Genomic DNA, 18,957 nt, shown 5'->3' with positions numbered 1-18,957 from the left:
TACAATTTTATGCAATACAGAACACCGATTGCACCTTATAACAGGTTAAGAATAGCACAAAGGCCTCAATGCTGACTTCATCAACAGTAAATTTGGTGGTCTGCCTAACTGCACTTTGACAATAGAGCTTTTGAGGCCATCCATAATCCTCAAAAAGAAATGTCTACATGAGAAAATGTAGACTAAGGCTCAGCTGCAATGGCAATATTGAATTCACCTGAGAACAGAAAACGATTCACAAACCAATTATATTGTAAACTTTTTAAAATAAAAACAATCAAGATGACCTTGGTACCTATGAATTGAAGGATTTTATTAAATTTCAGTCCCAATTTCAACTTACCCAAGGTTTGCAATATTATACTTTCAAGTATGACCAGGTCTTGGGCCTGCTGAAGATATGCCTAAAGTTAAACAAGCATGTATTAGAAAGCAGTCCTCACAGTGGAATCTAATAAAACCAGTATGATTATTTTTGCTTAATCAATAGTGAAAGAACAATTGTTTTACAACCATTACATTTTAAAATAAGCCAAATAAATAAAAATTGTAGTCAGAAACAGTTAGCAAGATAACTCATGTAGCATTTGCAGATCATATAGAATTTTCTCCAAAATGCTTAAAATCCTAAATTCTATTAATATTCCACCATATTCTTTAGAACTTACATCACTCTTCACATCCAGTGGTGCCTCTTGGGGATTCAAGCATGCATGTACTACTTTTATGACATGCTCAAGTTTACGTGGCTGTTCCTCCACTTTCGCAGCCAAGAACAAAGCAGCAGGTGAAATTACCTGTTAACAATTTTCAGCAGATGCTTGTTAAATCATTTATAAAAACACTCTAAATAGTACACAAAGAGTCAGAAACTTTTGATTTGAACTGATGCACTCATTAAAAATTGCTAGCTTTAATCAAGATGTCTTATTTTTGAACAGAAACAAGGTTAGCATTATTCACAAAACCCAAAATATGGTGATTTAAAGTGAAGTTCTGTACCATTCCAATCATCATGTGTGGCACCAAGCTGTATTTAACATATCATCTGTATTGTACTGAACTGACAGGGGACTAAGTAAAGACAAAGATTCAATTTCTAAATTGGTTTTCTGGACATCATTATCAATCAGGCTTATTATCACTGAACTATGATGTGAAACTAGTTTTGTGGCAGCAGAACAGTGCAAGACAAAAATTACAATAAATAAGTACAAAAGAGGAATAGCAAGGTAGTGTTCATGGATCATTCAGAAATCTGATGGAGGGGAAGAAGGTGTTCCTAAATTGTTGAATGTGGGCCTTCAAGCTCCCATATCTACTCCCTACTGGCAGTTAGGAGAAGTGGGCATATCCCAGATGGTGACAGTCAGTCTCATTTTAGGCTTGAATTAATTGCAAAGGTCTAACACAAAGCAATTAAAATGCTTTGTCAATCAGTACTATAAGACATATCTGATTTCTCAAAATGTCAAGCACAAGAGAAATTCCAGACTGCATATCTCACATCTTAGGAATGCAGTATGAGTATGAAGTTCTATGAGCAATGCCAATTTTAAATTACCCAGTGGAAAAGTTTTGGCACACATGGGATAAGATGGATTTAACATGTATTGGTTGAGCTTCTTCACAACAAAACATCACCTGCACTTCCCAGCTAACAATGATTCCACCTCCATAAACCAACAGTATAACAAAGTAATGCAGAGATAGACAGAAGGTTTTGAAGACTAGATCTGTAACGCTTTCAGCAGAGCTGTAGAAATAAACAATGATTAATACATATCAATCTCTCCATTGCTCATACAATTAGAAGGAATCTCAATTAGTATCAGTTATCTAGTTTGACCCTGCAAGTAGGGAATAAAATCCTCCCTACCATTCAAGTTGCCAATGTTTGCTTAAACAATGCTTTTACTGGAAGCCTTTCGCTCATTAATGTCAATAAGCATACACATAGGATCAGGTATCAAAAATGAAATCGTCAAAAGTTCATGATTGGTAGCCCCGCGGAGACACCCAACTGCACGGAGGGAGTAAGTGTTAAAATATCCGAGCTGGATGCAGTCAGCAAATTTTGTGCGCCAGTCCTGAGGAGACAGCGGATTGCGCATAATTAGACACTAAGCAAGGACCAATTAAAAAAAGTTGGGTTTAAGCAGAGCGGCCATTATTGGGAGTGGGGAAATCTAGGTTTTGGTTAGAGGTTAGGCTACAGGTAGATTTTGCTTTCATAATTTATCCTTTATTTCTTATTGCACATTGAGAGCAGTGGGGATGCCAGGCAGGATAATTGAATGTTCCTCTTGCAGGATATGGGAAGATAGGACGACCCCCAGTGTCACTGAAGGGCATCCAACTGTAGCTTCTAACAGACTTAAGGAGTTGCAGCTGGAACTGAATGAACTCCAGATCCTTAGGGAAGTTGAGGGGTTTAATAGACAGGACTTACAGGCAGGTAGGTAGTTATACCTGGGTGACCACCAGGAAGGGGAAAGGGGATAAGTAGCCAGTTCCCTCACCAGACATTGGATACTGCTGGGAGGAATGACCTAGCAGAGAAAAACCACAGCGGTCATGCATCTGGCACCAAGTCTGGCTCTGTGGTTCAGAAGGGAAGGGGGAAGAAGAGGGGAGCTGCAGAGATAGGGGATTCATTTGTTAGGTGAACTGAAAGGAGGCTCTGTGGACAAGAATGAGACTGATTGTTGCGTCTTGGGTGCCAGGTCGAGATCAAGTCCATAGCATTAAGTGGGAGGGTAAGCAGCCAAAAGTCGTGCTCCATGTTCGTACCAATGGCATGGGTAGGAGGGGTGATGAGGTCCTGCAAAGAGAGTTCTGGGAGTAAGGTGCCAAGTTAAAAGACAGGACCTCTACAGCTGTGATCTCAGGATTGCCACCTGCACCAAGTGCTAGAGGCGCCAGAAATAGGAAGTTTTTACAGTTCAACACATGGCTCAGGAATTAGTACAGGAAGGAGGGCTTCAGCTATCTGGATCACCGGCTAACCACAGAAGTTGGGACTGCTTCAGGGGAGCTCAGAACCAGAGCTCCAGAACAGATAATGGAATTGTGGGCGAACGATGTTAAGCCTACATACAAAGTCAGGAATTGAAAGGTCAAGCACAGTGGACCAGTGTTCTGAACTGCATACATTTCAATGCAAGTAGTATTGTAGGAATGGTAAATGAGCTTATTACATGGATTAGCACGTGGAATTATGACATTGCAGCCATTAGTGACATTTGGTTACAGGAGGGGCAGGAGTGGCAGCTCAATGTTCTGGGGTTCTGTTTTAGACGTGATAGAGCGGGAGCAATTAAAAGGGATGATGTGATATTACTAGTCAGGGAAAATGTCACAGCAGTGCTCAGTCAGAACAGACTGGAGAGCTCATCTAGTAGGGCATTATGGGTAGAACTGAGAAATAAGAATGGTATGACCACATTAATGGGATTATGTCATAGCCCAACCAACAGTCCATGGGATTTAAAGCAGCAACATTATAGAGATCGTAGACTTGCAAGAAACACAAGTTTGTGATAGTAGGCGATTTTAACTTTCCACTTATTGACTAGGACTCTCATACTGTAAAAGGCCTGGATAACAGTCGGTCAAATATGTTCAGTTACGTTTTCTTAATCAGTACATTGAAGTCCCAAAACAGTGTGATACTAGATCTTCTATTAGGGAATATGATAGGGCAGATAACAGAAGTTTGAACAGGGGAACACTTTGCATCTAGTGATCATGCCATTGTTTTCCAAGTAAATATGCAAAAAGATAGGTCCTATTCCACCAGCTGAAATTCTAAATTGGAGAAAGATATACCCGGTAAATGTGAAATTTTGAGTGCACAGAACTTGTATGTTCCTACCAGAAAAAAACACAAGGATAACAGGTTTAGGGAACGATGGTTTTCAAGATATTGAGGGCCTGGTTAAGAAAAAGGAGCTGCATAGCAAATATAGGCAGATAGGAACAAATAAGACACTTGAGCATAAGAAATAGATCAGGAGGGCTAAAAGGCGGCATAAGGTGCTCTAGCAGACAAGGTGGTGAATCCCAAGGGATTTTACAGATATTAAAAGCAAAAGGATAGCAACGAACCAATCTATGTGTGGAGTCAAAGGAGATGGGAGAAATCTTAAATTAAATTTTTGCATCTCTATTCGGGATCCAGTCCACATATATGAGGCAATGCAGCAGCAAGGTCACAAACCATATACAGATTACAGAGGAGGAAGTGCTTGCTGGCTTGAGCCAAATTAGTGTGGATAAATCCCCAGGGTCTGAATGTGTTCCTCAGACCTACGGGAGGCTAGTGCAGAAATTGGAGAGATATTTAAAAACACCCTTAGCCACGGGTGAGGTGACAAGACGACTGGAGGCCAGCTAATGTTGTTCTGCTGATGAAGAAAGGCTCTAATAAATATTCCGCTCATTTTCTATGTAACTAATTTGTGCACTAAATGGGACTAGTTTAGATGGGCAAAAATGATACCATGATGTAGTGGACTGAATTGGCCTTTTAGTGCTATACAACTCCATAGTTCGCATTCCAAATAGTCTCATTTGAGGATTAAGGACGTTGCTATCCAAAATCTATTAAACTTAATTAGATATTCTTAGCTTTTTCCTTGATGTGTACCTTGCAATTAGAACAAATAGAAATCAGATCAAAAAACACAGCATTTGCATTCATATATTCAATATGCTAAAAGATCCTGTTCATTCAATCTTATTTTCTGTCTGTGAGTTCTTGTCTCGTTCATTAGGTGCCTACCTACTTTGAAGCACTTTGAAACATTGCTAAATTCTGATAGCACTCTACACAAATCCTTTCACTCTGGAATTTGCTTATACAAGGAAGCCACCCCACAATCCAACTTCTGCTACATCCTTCACTTAACCAATTGGCGCCACAATAGCATAGTAGTTAGCGCAACACTTTTACAGTTCTGGATAGAGTTCAATTCCAATGTAATCTGCAAGAGATTTGTACATCCTCCCCGTGGAATGTGTGGACTTTTTCCCAGTGCTCCAGTTTCCTACCACAGTCCAAGACGCACCAGTTACTAGGATAATTAATTAGTCATTGATAATTGCCCTGTGATTAGGACAGGGTTAAATTGGGTATGCTGGAAGGACCTACTTCACGTTATATCTCAATAAACTAACAGATAAATAGGGGGAAAAAAATCACTGCAGACCAACTTCAAACAACTTCCCGTGTGCAATTTAAAAACGCAAACACGAGGAAATCTGTAGATGCTGGAATTTCAAGCAACACAAATCAAAGTTGCTGGTGAACGCAGCAGGCCAGGCAGCATCTAAAGGAAGAGGTACAGTCAACGTTTCGGGCCGAGACCCTTCGTCAGGACTAACTAGAAGAGCTAGTAAGAGATTTGAGTGGGAGGGGGAGGGGGAGATCCGAAATGATAGGGCCCCTCCTGTCTTCTCCTATCATTTTGGATCTCCCTGTCCCCCTCCCACTTTCAAATCTCTTACTATCTCTTCTTTCAGTTAGTCCTGATGAAGGGTCTTGGCCCGAAACATCGACTGTACCTCTTCCTAGAGATGCTGCCTGGCCTGCTGCATTCACCAGCAACTTTTATGTGTCCCGTGTGCAATTTACCTGGATTTTGAGAACAGAATGCAATGTGTGCAGACTATGTCACCAGTCGTTTGATATATACATTCTAAAGTGACATGGGACATGGAATTAGCATCAATTCCAGTTTAAATTCGTAGCCTTGTATATCCGAGTTAAGGTTCCAAAATGTAAACACGTGCATTTGTCGCTATCTTTCCGAAATGTATTACTTTTGAAATTTAGGGGCATCAAGCAATGAACAAAGAGCACAATTAAATGCTGACCAAAGGCAAAGGTTTAAATACGCCAATCAAAGAATAGCAAATATAGCTACTAAATCACGAATTTTGTACGCACACGAACTGAACAATCAAAATGGCAGCCAGCCACACCCAAAGATGTGAGTCGACAATAATTTCTTTCTAACTTACCAAATGTTACCTTGAATGCAAGGTAAGCAAATGAAGTTCATCAGCAAATTCTCTGCCTGCACTGTCCATGCCTGCAATAAGACACTATTCTGAAATGCAATTTCCCTCAGTGGATAACCCCACCTGTCAAAGACCGGAGCTGCCTCCTGTTGGTACATCCGAACTTTGCTTCCTCAGAAATCCACGTGATATTCTGCATGATTGCAAGCTGTTGAGCAGAAAGGACCGAAGTTGTGACACAAAGGCCAATTCTTCATGGGAGAGACAAAAGTCAGGAATAAATGCTTGTTGGTATACCTCATTTCTGTCAGAGGAATGTGGCCCAGGATGCATTTCTGCTCCTTATTTAACAATAGCTCATTCTGGTAAGAGGGGTATACAAGCAGTCTGCTCAAAGCATCCATCTCAAAACTGCACTAGGACCAACCACTTTCAGATTGATTGGTTGCTACACTTATTTAATGTCTCACCAGTATAATGAAAGACAGTTATCAAACCCAGAGATAAAAATATCAATGCAAGTATCCCAAAAAGCTTCAAGGGGAGTTCAAAACTAAACGGAAGGACCTCAAGTGCTAAAATCTGACTTGTAAGACTCCTTGTTTACTCCAATTCTGCAGCTTTTGCAACTCTTAGGAAAAATAACAGGCTTGCACTGCAATAATACAAGCTGAAGATACAATCCAGCAGAGTTCCAAAAGAGTGAAATGAAATTTCTTCAGTAGACAAAGGGACTCAGGATGGTTTGTCAGGCCCACAGTATACAGGTGTCCTCAAACTATGCTGACTTTACACAAGTGCATTACACAAATTACATGGAATCTCTCTTGTGGCAGAATTCTTTGGAACCGTTATTTTACTAGACAGAATATGCAGAGCCTGTAACTTTGGACAACTCAGTAGATTCAGAGTAATACATGGAAAAGAGACCCTTCAGCCCAACTTGCCATGCCATGCATGGGTAATAATTAAACTCATGGAATTCCTACCAACTGAGCCAGTGATGAACCAGGATCAAACAAATGACAATGTGGATTAATCTTCAACATTAGTTGAATGTCAGCCCCAAAAAGAATCAAAGGGAGTCAATCTGATCTGAAGCATTTCCTATCAGCAAATCAAGCCACTTGCCATGTTTACGAAAGCACACAACTTGAAGGTCCAGTGTGCCAATTCATACACAGGAAAATAAGGACAATTCCAGAATGGATCTGCAAACATTGCAGAATCTTAAACCCAAAAGTCAAAAATTAGTTTAAAAAAAGACTTGCTTCAGACAAAGCGCTCCTAATGTTCAAAATATACCGAAACGGTCTGCAGACTGAGATATACATAGCAGGCAATGCAAAAAATATTAAAATTCACTACAGCAGTGACAACACCATAGAACGGAACCAAAAGATACAATTAAGTAGAGGAGGTAGAAATTTTGGCAAGTTGTTCATGGCAAGAAACAGAATATTACCTGTATGTGAGAAGTTGTAGAATTCCAATGGGTAGAGCAATTATGAATTGCAAGATTGCAAGTATGAACATAAAGCAAGTAGTTAGGATAGCTAATTAAAACATCATTTGGGAAACAATGTAAAGAGAGGTTACACTTCAGCCATTTAAGGGTTGAGAGACCCCAACTGGTTTACAGAAGGACATTCTTTAAAATACAAGTTTGTGACAATCTTGACTGGGTGAATGAGCGAGAAAGATTCCTCTTGTGGAAGATTGTGAATTAAGCATCGGAACTCAGCCATTTAAGACAAGAAACATTTTCTTTGAGGGCTATAGTATTTGAAATGCTAACCCTCAAAATTAGACAGAGGTAGACAGATATTTGATGACAAAGGATGGGATGTGAAGGGCAACAGTGCTGAAAAAAAAGTATTCACCCTTCTGGGAAGTTTTCATGTTTTATCGTTTTACAACATTGAATCAGTGTATTTAAATTGGCTTTCATTTTACATTGATCGACAGGAAAAAAAACCTCTTTTGTGTCAAAGTGAAAACAGATCTCTAGAAAATGACCCAAATTACAAAAATAAAATAACTGATTGCACAAGCATTCACTCCCTTTAATATGACACACCAAATCATTACTGGTTTCAGAAGTCATATAATTAGTTAAATGGAGATCACTGTGTTTCAACTGGTTGTGGTAAAAATACACTTGTACCTGTCAGGAATTATATGCAGAATTAAAAGGGCTAGAACCTAACTGACTTATTGGGAACTTGGCAAGTTGTTCTGTGAGAATAATGTATGAACATTATTGTATGTTCCATGAGAAGCTTCTTGGTCTACCGTTCTATATGTGATAAAGATATGTATCAAAAGCTCCAAACAGTACTCTGGGCTCACTTGGCTGCAGATTTTCTCAAGCTTGGTGAGCAGAGACTGTGTTGCCAACTGAGAAAGCAAGCTTGCTAATAAACAGTATGTACTTTTAAGTAAACTGTGTTTGACAGTTATTATCTGGGTCTGAACCTAAAAGCCTCTGGTGGAGAGGCAGATCAACATCTTCGTGCTGCGAGCAGGGTCCCAATACATGGTAGATGCCTTGCCAAAATGAATAATAAGTGGATGGACGGACTGTTGAGGTGAATCAGAAACGAACGGACCCACAAGGTAAGCTTGTTACCTAATTTTAGCAGGGAAAATCCACTGACAAGACCCAAAAGGAATATTAAGATGAACGGATCGAGTCTCCCCAGAACACGATGGGTGCCCACTTAGATTGGGGGGGTGGGGGGGGGGAGCAATCCATTACTGAAAATAGACAAATATCCAGACAATGAAAAGAAACTGAGATGAATGTCATTCCAATTGTCTAAACGTTTGGGAAATGACAATTGGCCTGCAGGAGGTACATCTGAATTAAATTTAATACGGCAGGCGGAGCAGGGAATATGGAAAGGGAAGGCAGGGAAAGAGTACGGGTCGCCTGATTGGTATGGAGACAAGAGTCAGAAATAAAAGACAGACATAAATTAACTTGTTCGACCGATAACGCTAAGCGAAGAGGGATAGATGTACGTGATAAAAGAGGCAATCCTAGAAGTTGGCAAGACTTGGGAGCGATTTGTGAAGACTGGGATAAGGGACAGAAACGACAAAGGAGACAGAGAAAGAAATTGTATCAGAGAAGTAACATACTGGCCACGGAATAACGAATAAAGAGAAAAGGGAAACGGAAAATAAAAGTAATTCTGGGGTACGCTGCCTCTATCCAGACTTATTGACTGATTCCCCAAACGATACTGATGATGACTCCGAATGGGTAAGGTGACCAAAAATCCCGCCGCACTACCCACAACTGCGTTGGTGCCTGTTTTACCAGTCAGGTTCCCCACTCCCATATGGTTCTTGACCTGGTGCCTCAGTCACGAACCTGACTGTCACTGCAACACCACCAACCGACGTAGCTCCTCCAGAACAGCTGGGAAGCCCAATGCCCGTTTCTGCCTGCATGCACAGTCAGACTGGACCTTTCCCGGTCGGGACCCCTGAACGAGGGCCACTGGTTTTACTGGGACCAATACAGACTCGGTATCAATTGCCCATGAGGACCGCCCTGGACCCCTTCTGAATTCAGTGGTACACTGAATGCCACCCCCAACAAAAAGGCTGACACCCCTCACCCAGGGGTCTGTAATTATTTAAGAACTGTCCTATTTATTCCGCTAACTCCCCAGATTTGTTCCCTCTGGCTATGGCTGCCTTTACTCTGACTGGACACAATTCACCACTCAGCTCAGACATGGCAACTACGACCAGTGAATCGCGTCTGGGCAAACCGAAGCGTGGACGACTGAAAATATATTGAATGCCTTGTCCCACATTCTGGCCCCCTCCATAGATGTAACTAAGGTCTTAGAGTATAAACCCAGAAAAGGTGAGACCCCTGATGATTTCCTAGAGCGCTTTAATGCCCTTTATTCTGCACGATCGGGAGATCCGCTGTACGCAGCAGGGAACCAGTCCCCACAATACTGTGCTCTCCTCCTCCAAGCCCTGCCCAGCAAGGTGACTGACGAGGTTAAAGTCAGCAATATTAACTGGTCAGAATCCACTCAAGCACATGTTAGTTAGGCTGTGAAGTCCTTTTGGGATAGTTCTGAAAATCAACCCCCCCCCCCAGGGTACATGCAACAAAGGAGACCCATTTCGTGTATTCCGCCAGGAGGCAGTCAGAGACCCACACAACCTCCTAATGCCTCATTCGTGCCACCTCCTCATCCTCTCCCCGCCTCTCTGGATGAATGCTACAATGGTGGCCAATGGGACACTGGTGAGTGCCCCACGGGCCAGAGACACACACCTCGGTCTGAGCCTTGCCAAGCCCCCTTTTCCACTCATAACCCTTTTGCATGAGTCTGCCCTTGAGATGCCCATCCTCATCACCAACCTAGCTGACGAACCCCTCTTCACCCTGTCAGCAGACATCCTTTACAGTCTACGGACGACACTGAGGTAACTTTCTCCTCCATATAACGGTCACCCGTCAGCCAACTCCGCCTACCACTTTCTAATAAGACCACCTCCCTCCAAGGATTTGAAGATTCTGTAATTAGTTACACTCACCAAGCCACTACCCACTTCCTATAACCTAGCATTCCCAAAGGAGGTCGAGCTCACTGTCTGTGGCAACATTGGGGTGAATATAGCGGCAAGGGATATACTGTGTGGTCTGGGATTGCAGATCAAATGCACTAACAAGGGCATATCGGTCTCTGACCCAGTTACAATGCCACAATGTCCTAATTTTGCCCTCCCACAATGGTGGGTACTCGACCTAGATCCCTCAGTAATCCCATCTCCTACCCCTCATGTTACTTTGGTCTACAATTCTTCCAGTAATCATTCAGTTAGAATCCTCCTACTCCTCTCTATTACAGCAGACTTGCTCTGCGTCAGTGATGGGAGATTCAGGGGGTGGCAGGAACTGCTCTTTTGGTAGCAATAGATCCTATCTTGTGGAAACAGTCCCACCTCATTTTTCCACATATCACCCTTACTGTTGCGCGTGATCACAAACCAAAGGATCTGGGTTTTCTAGCCCGCATCCTTGTGGACCAGGCTAACCCTCAGTGCTTTACCATGCAAGGTTTTCCCGAAGGAATCATCCACTACTACCTCGAACCATATACCTTGACCGGCGTACTTGCTCGCCATCAGTCCACTATTCCAAAGAGCAATGTGGAACCCAAACTTTGGGCCTCTAGTAAAACAGAGGTGGGAAGGTTAACAATGACCTTGTCCATCCTGCCATTAGAGAAGGGGTAAAGTTACTCACTATTCCACATATCGCTCAAACTCGAGGCCGAGTCTGGTACTGAGCCCATGATCCGTTGTTTCTCACTACAGGGGATCCTAGTCCCATGCAACTCATGTCTCTGCAATACACCCATTTTCCCAGTGCCAAAGCCTGGACATTCAGAATATCGCCTAGTCCAACCCCTCAGAGCCATTAACCATGTGGCTGCACCTATGCATGCTGCAGTGCCCGACCCTGCCACCATACTAAGTTGTGTTCCATCTGATGCCTCACTCTTTTCCTTGGTGGACTTGCAAAATGTTTTTCTCCATGCCACCTATGAAGGCCAGTAATATATATGGACCCATCTGCCCCAGGGCTTCATTCACTCTCCCACAATTTTCTCCCAGTGTCTGAAGTTTCAACTTTCACGCCCCGTTCCTGGGTATGGCCATCTCTGCTTCCGATAGATCCCTCATCTCAGGACATATAATCCCCATTGTTAATACCTCATCCTCCACTACACCGACTCAGATGTGCAAATTCCTGGGCCTTGTCAATTTCTGCCGCACTAGGATTTCCGATGTTGCCTCACCCGTTATTCCTCGCCCAAATGCAAGACTCCCTTTCAACTCTCAGCAGGCCCAAAAGGATTTTGCTTCCCTCTAGCAAGCACTGATATCGCACCCCTATATATCACCGTTTTGCACTCTATGCCACAATCAAGCACGGGGGGGTGTCACCACTGTCCTTTCCCAGATCCATGGGGATTGACAACGGCCTGTCACCTACTTCTGCAAGAAACTCAATCCAGTAGCTTCAGGCTCACCTCCCTGCAGTATATGATATGGTTCTGGCCACAAGTAACATTAATTTGCACCAGCCAGTGGGCATACTCACCTCTCATGACACAGTCACCCTGAACATCCGCCAAACTCAAGACCTTATGCAGGCCTGCCGCATTAGATATGAGGTCCTTCTCCATTTCCCCCCCTCTTCTACTGTGAACCCAGCCACTCTTTCAGAATGCCCAGCTGACTGTCTAGATTCACTGCCCCAAGATAGTGCAACAATAAATCATCAATTGACAGAAGTCCGACCTGACATGACTGACGTCCCCCTCACTACGCTAACCCAGACTTAGTCTTCTACGTCCTTTATGGACAACCAAGGCCAGCGCCGTACAAGATATGCTGTTGTTTCCAATATAGAAACTGTGGAGTCCGCTTCCTTTCTTCCTCCTCATTCGGCGCAGCAAGCTGAGCTTTCTGCACTCAATACAGCATGCATCCTAGCCATTGGGAAATCAGCCAACATTTTTTTACAGACTCTTGATATGCCTTTGGAGTTGCTCATGACTTCAGCTAACTTTGGAAAGCTAGGGGTTATATCACCTCGTCTGGTATGCCCATCACTAATAAAGTTTACATTGACAACCATTTGTCTTCCTTCACAATTGGCTGTTATTAAACGCTCTGTACAACTGAGACTGACCGTGGAAACGAGAGCTGACCCAGCTGTGAAAGAAACTGCTCTCACCGGAGCACTGACTGCTCTCCAAATGGCAAACTGAACGGCCCCCCCGCCCCCCAACCTGGGAATCAGCTGGATGTTTTTACTCACCGATCGAGGACCTCTGGCTTACTCCTGCCTGTCAGGTCTGCGTATCTGAAACTATACTGGGCTATATTGTAGATTTTGTACATACCAATACTCACCTTGGCAAGGAGGGAATGGTAAGGCAATGTTTGCAATCATGACTGAGCCCTGACCTGGAGAAAGTAGCAGAGAATGTTGCTAGACGATGTCTGATATGCCAAGAACATAATCCAGGAAAAGGCACCCTGTGCCCAAAGGGATATACCCCAGTGCCAAGATACCCTTTCTGCCAACTACGTGATTTTATCAAATTACCACGTGTGCATTGTTATAAGTATTGTCTTGTAATTCTTGATGTTTTTAGTTGATTTAAGCATGTCCCACCACAGATATCCAATTCTTCCAGTCATCCCCACTCCCCTGCCTTCTCCCCATACCCTTTGATGCCCTGGCTAATCAAGGACCGATCACTGCCTTAAATACACCCAATGACTCGGCCTCCACAGTGGCTCATGGCAACAAATTCCACAGATTTACCACCCTTTGACTAAAGTAATTTCTCCAGATCTCTCTTCTAAATATACATCCTTCAACCCTGAAGTCCTGCCCTCTTGTCCCCTACCGTGGGAGATAACTTTGCCATTTCTCATCTGTTCAGGCCTTTTAACATTTGGAACGTTTCTATGAGAAACCCCTTTCTCCTGAACTCCAAGTAGTACAGCCCAAGAGCTGCCAGACATTCCTCCTATGGTAACCTTTTCATTCCTGGAATCATTCTCATGAATCTTCTCTGAACCCTCTCCAATGTCAGTATATCCTTTCTAAAATAAGGAGCCCAAAACTGCACACAATACTCCAAGTGTGGTCTCGCGAGTGCCTTATAGTATCTGACAAGGGCTCTCATTTTGTGGGCAAGATGAATAGCCAGCTATGCCAGGCTCTGGGGATTAAACAGACATTCCATTGCCCCCACAGACTGCAGGCTGCTGGCCTGATTGAAAGGGTTAATGGGATGCTGAAAAACAAATCGGCTAAATTAGGAGAAGAAGCTGGTCAAAATTGGCTCAAAGTGCTGCCGACAGTCTTGTTCCAGATGAGAACTCATTATCAGACTAAACATGGGTATGCCGGCAGCTGAAACAATACATGGCAGACTTAAGAACCCCTCGGACGGCTGCACTGCAGACCCCAAAATTACCTGAGATGGACCTGAAGCAAATGTCGAATGAAATTACAGGGTACATCCTGGCACTAACCAATTCTCTCCAGATCTTGCATTCGCAGGTGAAGGAGGCTCACCAGGAAGGCGAGGAACTGGAAAGTGAAGATAGAGTTTGCCCAGGAGACTTTCTTTTTGTAAAGAACCATCTTAGAAAGAAGCTTGAGCCTTGTTGGAAAGGGCCCTACCAAGTGTTACTGACTACTCCGATGGCAGTCAAACTACAAGGACTTCCGAAATGGACACATCAAACGTGTGCAATCATGACCAAGCTATTACTGTCTATACTTGTATTGTAGTAACCAAGTCAAACACCTTCCTGTTGCTTTGCTATAGTTATGCTGGTAAAACTATAGCAAAGCAACAGGAAGGTGTTTTGCCTGCTGGGTGTGTGCAGCGATTCCTCCCCATGGGAAGATAGGGGTTCCCCTAATAAGTCATTCCACTGAACAGTAGTGAACAACAGTCAGTCTAGGACTAGTGAGGCCCAAAATTGCACCAATGATGCAACTGGAGAGGGTGGGTGCCACTGCTTTGATGGTTGGTACATTTGTCCCACCCTGGAAAAAGCCATCCTATGGGGAGGTGGCCTTCCACCATTGTCAGATCCGACCAACCTATCTGCTACTGTAATTTCAAAGGTAAGGGGACTTACTTTCTGGGCAATAGTACCTGTGCCATTTACACAATGGCCAAACCACCATGCCCCCTGAACGAAACTCAATGGGTTTGCAGGGAAAGGGCCTACTTGTGGCTCCCAGGAGATACAGCCAACGGGAAAGCAGAGATCGGATGGTGTGCTGCTTCCCAACTGGATGGTTCTTTTGTCCTACACCCTCAGGGATATTAATACAAAGAGTCCCCCCAGAAGAAAGAGGGCCTCAGAGAGACCGAGGTGCAAATGATGAGGATGGAGACTACGATGATGCAGAAAGCCATTCGGCCTATCCCAAAGGTTACTATCCATCCTTACATGAATATGAAAATTAAGATGTAATGACAAAAGGAGGGAATGAGGAATTATATGCAGAATTAAAAAGGGCTAGAACTGAACTGACTTATTGGCAGCTTGGCAAGCCGTTCTGTGAGAATAATGTATAAACAAAAAAAAGGGTTTGTTCCGCGAGAAGCTTCTCAGTCTACCCTTATCTTTACGTGATAACAATGTATATCAATAGCTCCAAACAGTATTCTGGGCTCACTTGGTTGCAGATGTTTTCAAGCTCGGTGAACAGAGACTGTGTTGCCAAATGAGAATGCAAGCTACCTAATAAACAGTATGTACTTTTAAGTAAAGTGACAGGTATTCCCTGGGTCTGAACCTAAAAGCCTCTGGTAGAGAGACAGATCGACATCTGGAAGGTCCAACGGCTGGTGAGTCAGCATCCTGGCAAAAACTACACCATGAAGGCAAAAGAATACTCTAAGCAACTCCACAAAAAGATTATTGAAAAGCACAAGTCAGGAGATGGATAAAAGAAAATTTCCAAGTCACTGAACATCCCTTGGAGTACAGTTAAGTCAATCATCAAGAAATAGAAAGAACATGGTACAGCTGTATATCTGCCTAGAGCAGGCCCTCCTCAAAATCTGAGTGACTGTGCAAGGGGACTAGTGAGTGAGGCCACCAAGAGACCTGTAACAACTCTGGAGGAGTGAACTTCAGTGGCTCGGGTGGGAGAGCTTGCATGCTTCACTAATAGCAGTTTTATGGGAGAAAGCCACTGTTGAAAAAAAAACTCACATGAAATCTCAGCTAGTTTGCCAAAAGGCATGTGGCAGACTCTGAAGTCAGCTGGAAGAACATTATATGGTCTGATGAATGCAGCAAAATACAGGGAAATCCTGATGCAGTCTGCTAGAGATCTGCGACTTGGGAGAAGATTCATTTTTCAGCAAGACAATAACCAAGAATAAAGCCAAAGCTGCACAGGAATAACTTAAAAACAAGGTTAATGTCCTGGAGTGTCCAAGTCAGAGTCTAGACTTCAATCCAATTGAGAATTTGTGGCCGGACTTGAAAAGAGCTGCTCCCTCTCTATCCCCATGCAATCTGACAGAGCTTGAGCAATTTTGTAAAGAAATGAGGAAAAATTGTAGTGCCCAGATGTGCAAAGCTGATAGAGACCTATCCGCATCGAAACAAGGCTGTAATTGCTGAAGTACACCTGCTAAATACTGACTGGGGGTGGGAGGAGAGAGGGAGTAATTATGCGATTAATGTGTTATCAATTGTAATAAATTTAGACCGATTTGTAGAAATTTGTTTTCACTTTGACACAAAAGATTCTTTTCTGTTGTTCAGTGTCAGAAAAGCTGAAGTAAACCCACTGTAATTCAATGTTGCAAAACAATAAAACATGAAAACTTCCAAAGGGATGAATACTTGTATAGGCACTGTATGTTAGTTTTGTTCACCGTGGCCTATAGTCTATTATACAGGAAAGAGAAGGAAGTGATCAGATCACCCTTACTAGCTAAGGGAGAAAATTTCAAGCCAATGTCCCATTTATTGGCAGAACATACAGAAACTTACTGGTGAGAATGGTTGAATTAGCAGCTGCAGGAAAAAGTTACTGTTCTTGCATAGAATGGAACCCAATAAACTCAGCAACTTCTTTCACCTTTGGATTTTCATATCCTTCACCACCACATTCAAGTAATAGGACAAATAGTTCAGCATGATGTCAGTGCTGTTATCAAAAGCTTGTGTAATACGTTGTACAGCAGCTCTCGAGTTCCAGCAGATACCAAATGCAAGCACAAGTCTCTTTGAAATGAAGGACTCTATCACTATCACTCTCTATCACTTGAAGGACTAGTGACAAATTCAGATGGCCCCCATGCTGCATCACTGAAGTGCTGTTCTTGGCCGATGGAAGAAACAAGGTACAAAACAATGACCCTACAATCAAGAGCAACACAAGATCTGCACTCTTGTTTTCCTCTTCCAAATATTTGTTCTATGCAAAACCCCCATCTTGAAATGTTTCAAAGTGCTTCAAAGGCTACAGAACACATAAAATAACCCTTAAGCCGTCGCTCATCCCTAGTACTTCTAATGCCTTCAGCCTACACTGAATTATTTAACCTTTCTGTTAATTGGCAATCTACTTGAAAGACCATTTAATTAGAATCCTTAACTGTACATGTTCAACCTTTAATGCATATATCAAGAGAGCATGGAAGAAATTCTGTTAAGCGTACATACAACTAGCAAATAGTGCTGTAGAGACATACAAAGATTAATCCGGAGACCAAACAAAACTGCAAGAAAAATGATCAGCCAATGGGGATTTAAAACTACATGTAAATGGATGTTTGCTGGTGACAAGTTTTATGTGAGCAGCTTCTAATGCACCAGTGCACTTGGCAATGCATAGGTTGGGCAACTGAAAACATTCACTCATTTGCATACTGCACAAAAACCCAAAAAGCTCAATATGTTGATTCATAATACGCACTCCAAACTATAAAAACTTAACACTAAAATCAACTCATTGTAGGTAAATGAGATCCTACTGTCAGCAGTGTGGATGATTTTTGTAATACATGCTATATGAAGTCATAAGATTTGATAAATAAAATATACCTCAAAACTTAAGGATCATATAATTCAACATCATGGCTAGATAACAAGACAACTATTTTAACACTGACAAACTGCAGTCAAAGTATTAACTAAAAAGCTAACTATGTAATTAAACTAGCGGGTCAAACAAACTTTTACAAATTCTTTCAACATTCAGCCCACAATTGGTTAAAACTAAAATTTGTTCGAAAGTAAAAATTAAAAACACTTACATTTCTATGAAACCTTGTGAAAGAATGTTGCATATAAAATCTGTGCATATAAACAATTGCAGTGTTGATAGTTAACTGAGAGCTATAATGTGTGTCAAGGAAAGTGTGCTACAATAAAAAAAATAATTTGCTTCAAATTTTAATGAAATTGATAACGTAATTCAAAAATAAAGGTACTTAAACAAGGAGAACTAAAGATCATGGGCACAATCAATAGAAAACAATTCTAAAACGTTGAATTTGAAATATACAAATCACTGATATTAATCGATAACTTACAAGACTAAATACATACAAACAACAGGAATACTGCAGATGCTGGAAATTCAAGCAACATACATCAAAGTTGCTGGTGAATGCAGCAGGCCAAGCAGCATCTATAGGAAGAGGTGCAGTCGACGTTTCAGGCCGAGACCCTTCGTCAGGACTAAATACATCTTGGTCTAACTAATGCAGCAGGTTTACTTGATCCATTTCTTTGAAATGCAAAGATCTCCAAGGTCACTTGGTAAGACCCACGTTTTAATTCAAATTACTGCTTGTACTCTTATGAGATAATTTATGGAATGAATCATGGCCTGCCTGTATGATTTTAGCATGTATTTACTTAGTGACAAAACAAAATCTCCCATAGAAACCAACAGACTGAAGAAAATAATTCAAGCAACAAGGCAGGGTTAGAGATTAAGATTTTATCTATACTGAGATTGCAGATAATTTTATATATTTTTGAAAAACTAAAGTCATTAGAAAGATGTCAACTTTGTATGGAGCTACTTAATCATGTGCACGATTAAAGAAAATAATTGTAGCTGTATAACAGTAGGAATGCACCTTTACATTTTTAGCAGCTGAATAACTATTGCTGCACAAAGCTCTCAAAATTGGTAAATCAACCTGGTACTCCAATCTTGCAAAACAAGTCAGCCTCAACACTTTAAAAATAATTGATACAAAACGTTTGCAGATACAAGCTGCAAGCAAAATAGGCACAAATCATAACCATGTGATCAGCAAAATTATCAGGAACTATGTCAGGATTAACAATCTGCACTGACCA

At 42.0% G+C, this 18,957-nt stretch overlaps 1 protein-coding gene across 4 annotated transcripts in view; it reads right to left on the bottom strand.

Moving 5' to 3' along the window:
* Positions 1-18,957, bottom strand: part of ccnt2a (cyclin T2a) — a 43,204-nt gene that overhangs the window by 22,422 nt on the left and 1,825 nt on the right. For all 4 annotated transcript variants that reach the window (XR_010018477.1, XR_010018478.1, XM_063052505.1 and 1 more), the window contains exons 2-4: positions 17,898-17,979; positions 669-797; positions 344-404 (exon numbers count right to left, since the gene is read on the bottom strand). Coding sequence is in view for 2 of the 4 variants with exons in the window: in XM_063052505.1 (XP_062908575.1) it covers positions 344-404; positions 669-797; positions 17,898-17,979 (272 nt within the window). In the remaining 2 variants the exon portion in view is untranslated. The remainder of the gene's footprint in view (positions 1-343; positions 405-668; positions 798-17,897; positions 17,980-18,957) is intronic.

Source organism: Mobula hypostoma, chromosome 6, assembly GCF_963921235.1.
Source record: "Mobula hypostoma chromosome 6, sMobHyp1.1, whole genome shotgun sequence".
Lineage (NCBI taxonomy): Eukaryota > Metazoa > Chordata > Chondrichthyes > Myliobatiformes > Myliobatidae > Mobula > Mobula hypostoma.
This window is presented reverse-complemented; position numbering and strand designations above follow the sequence as displayed.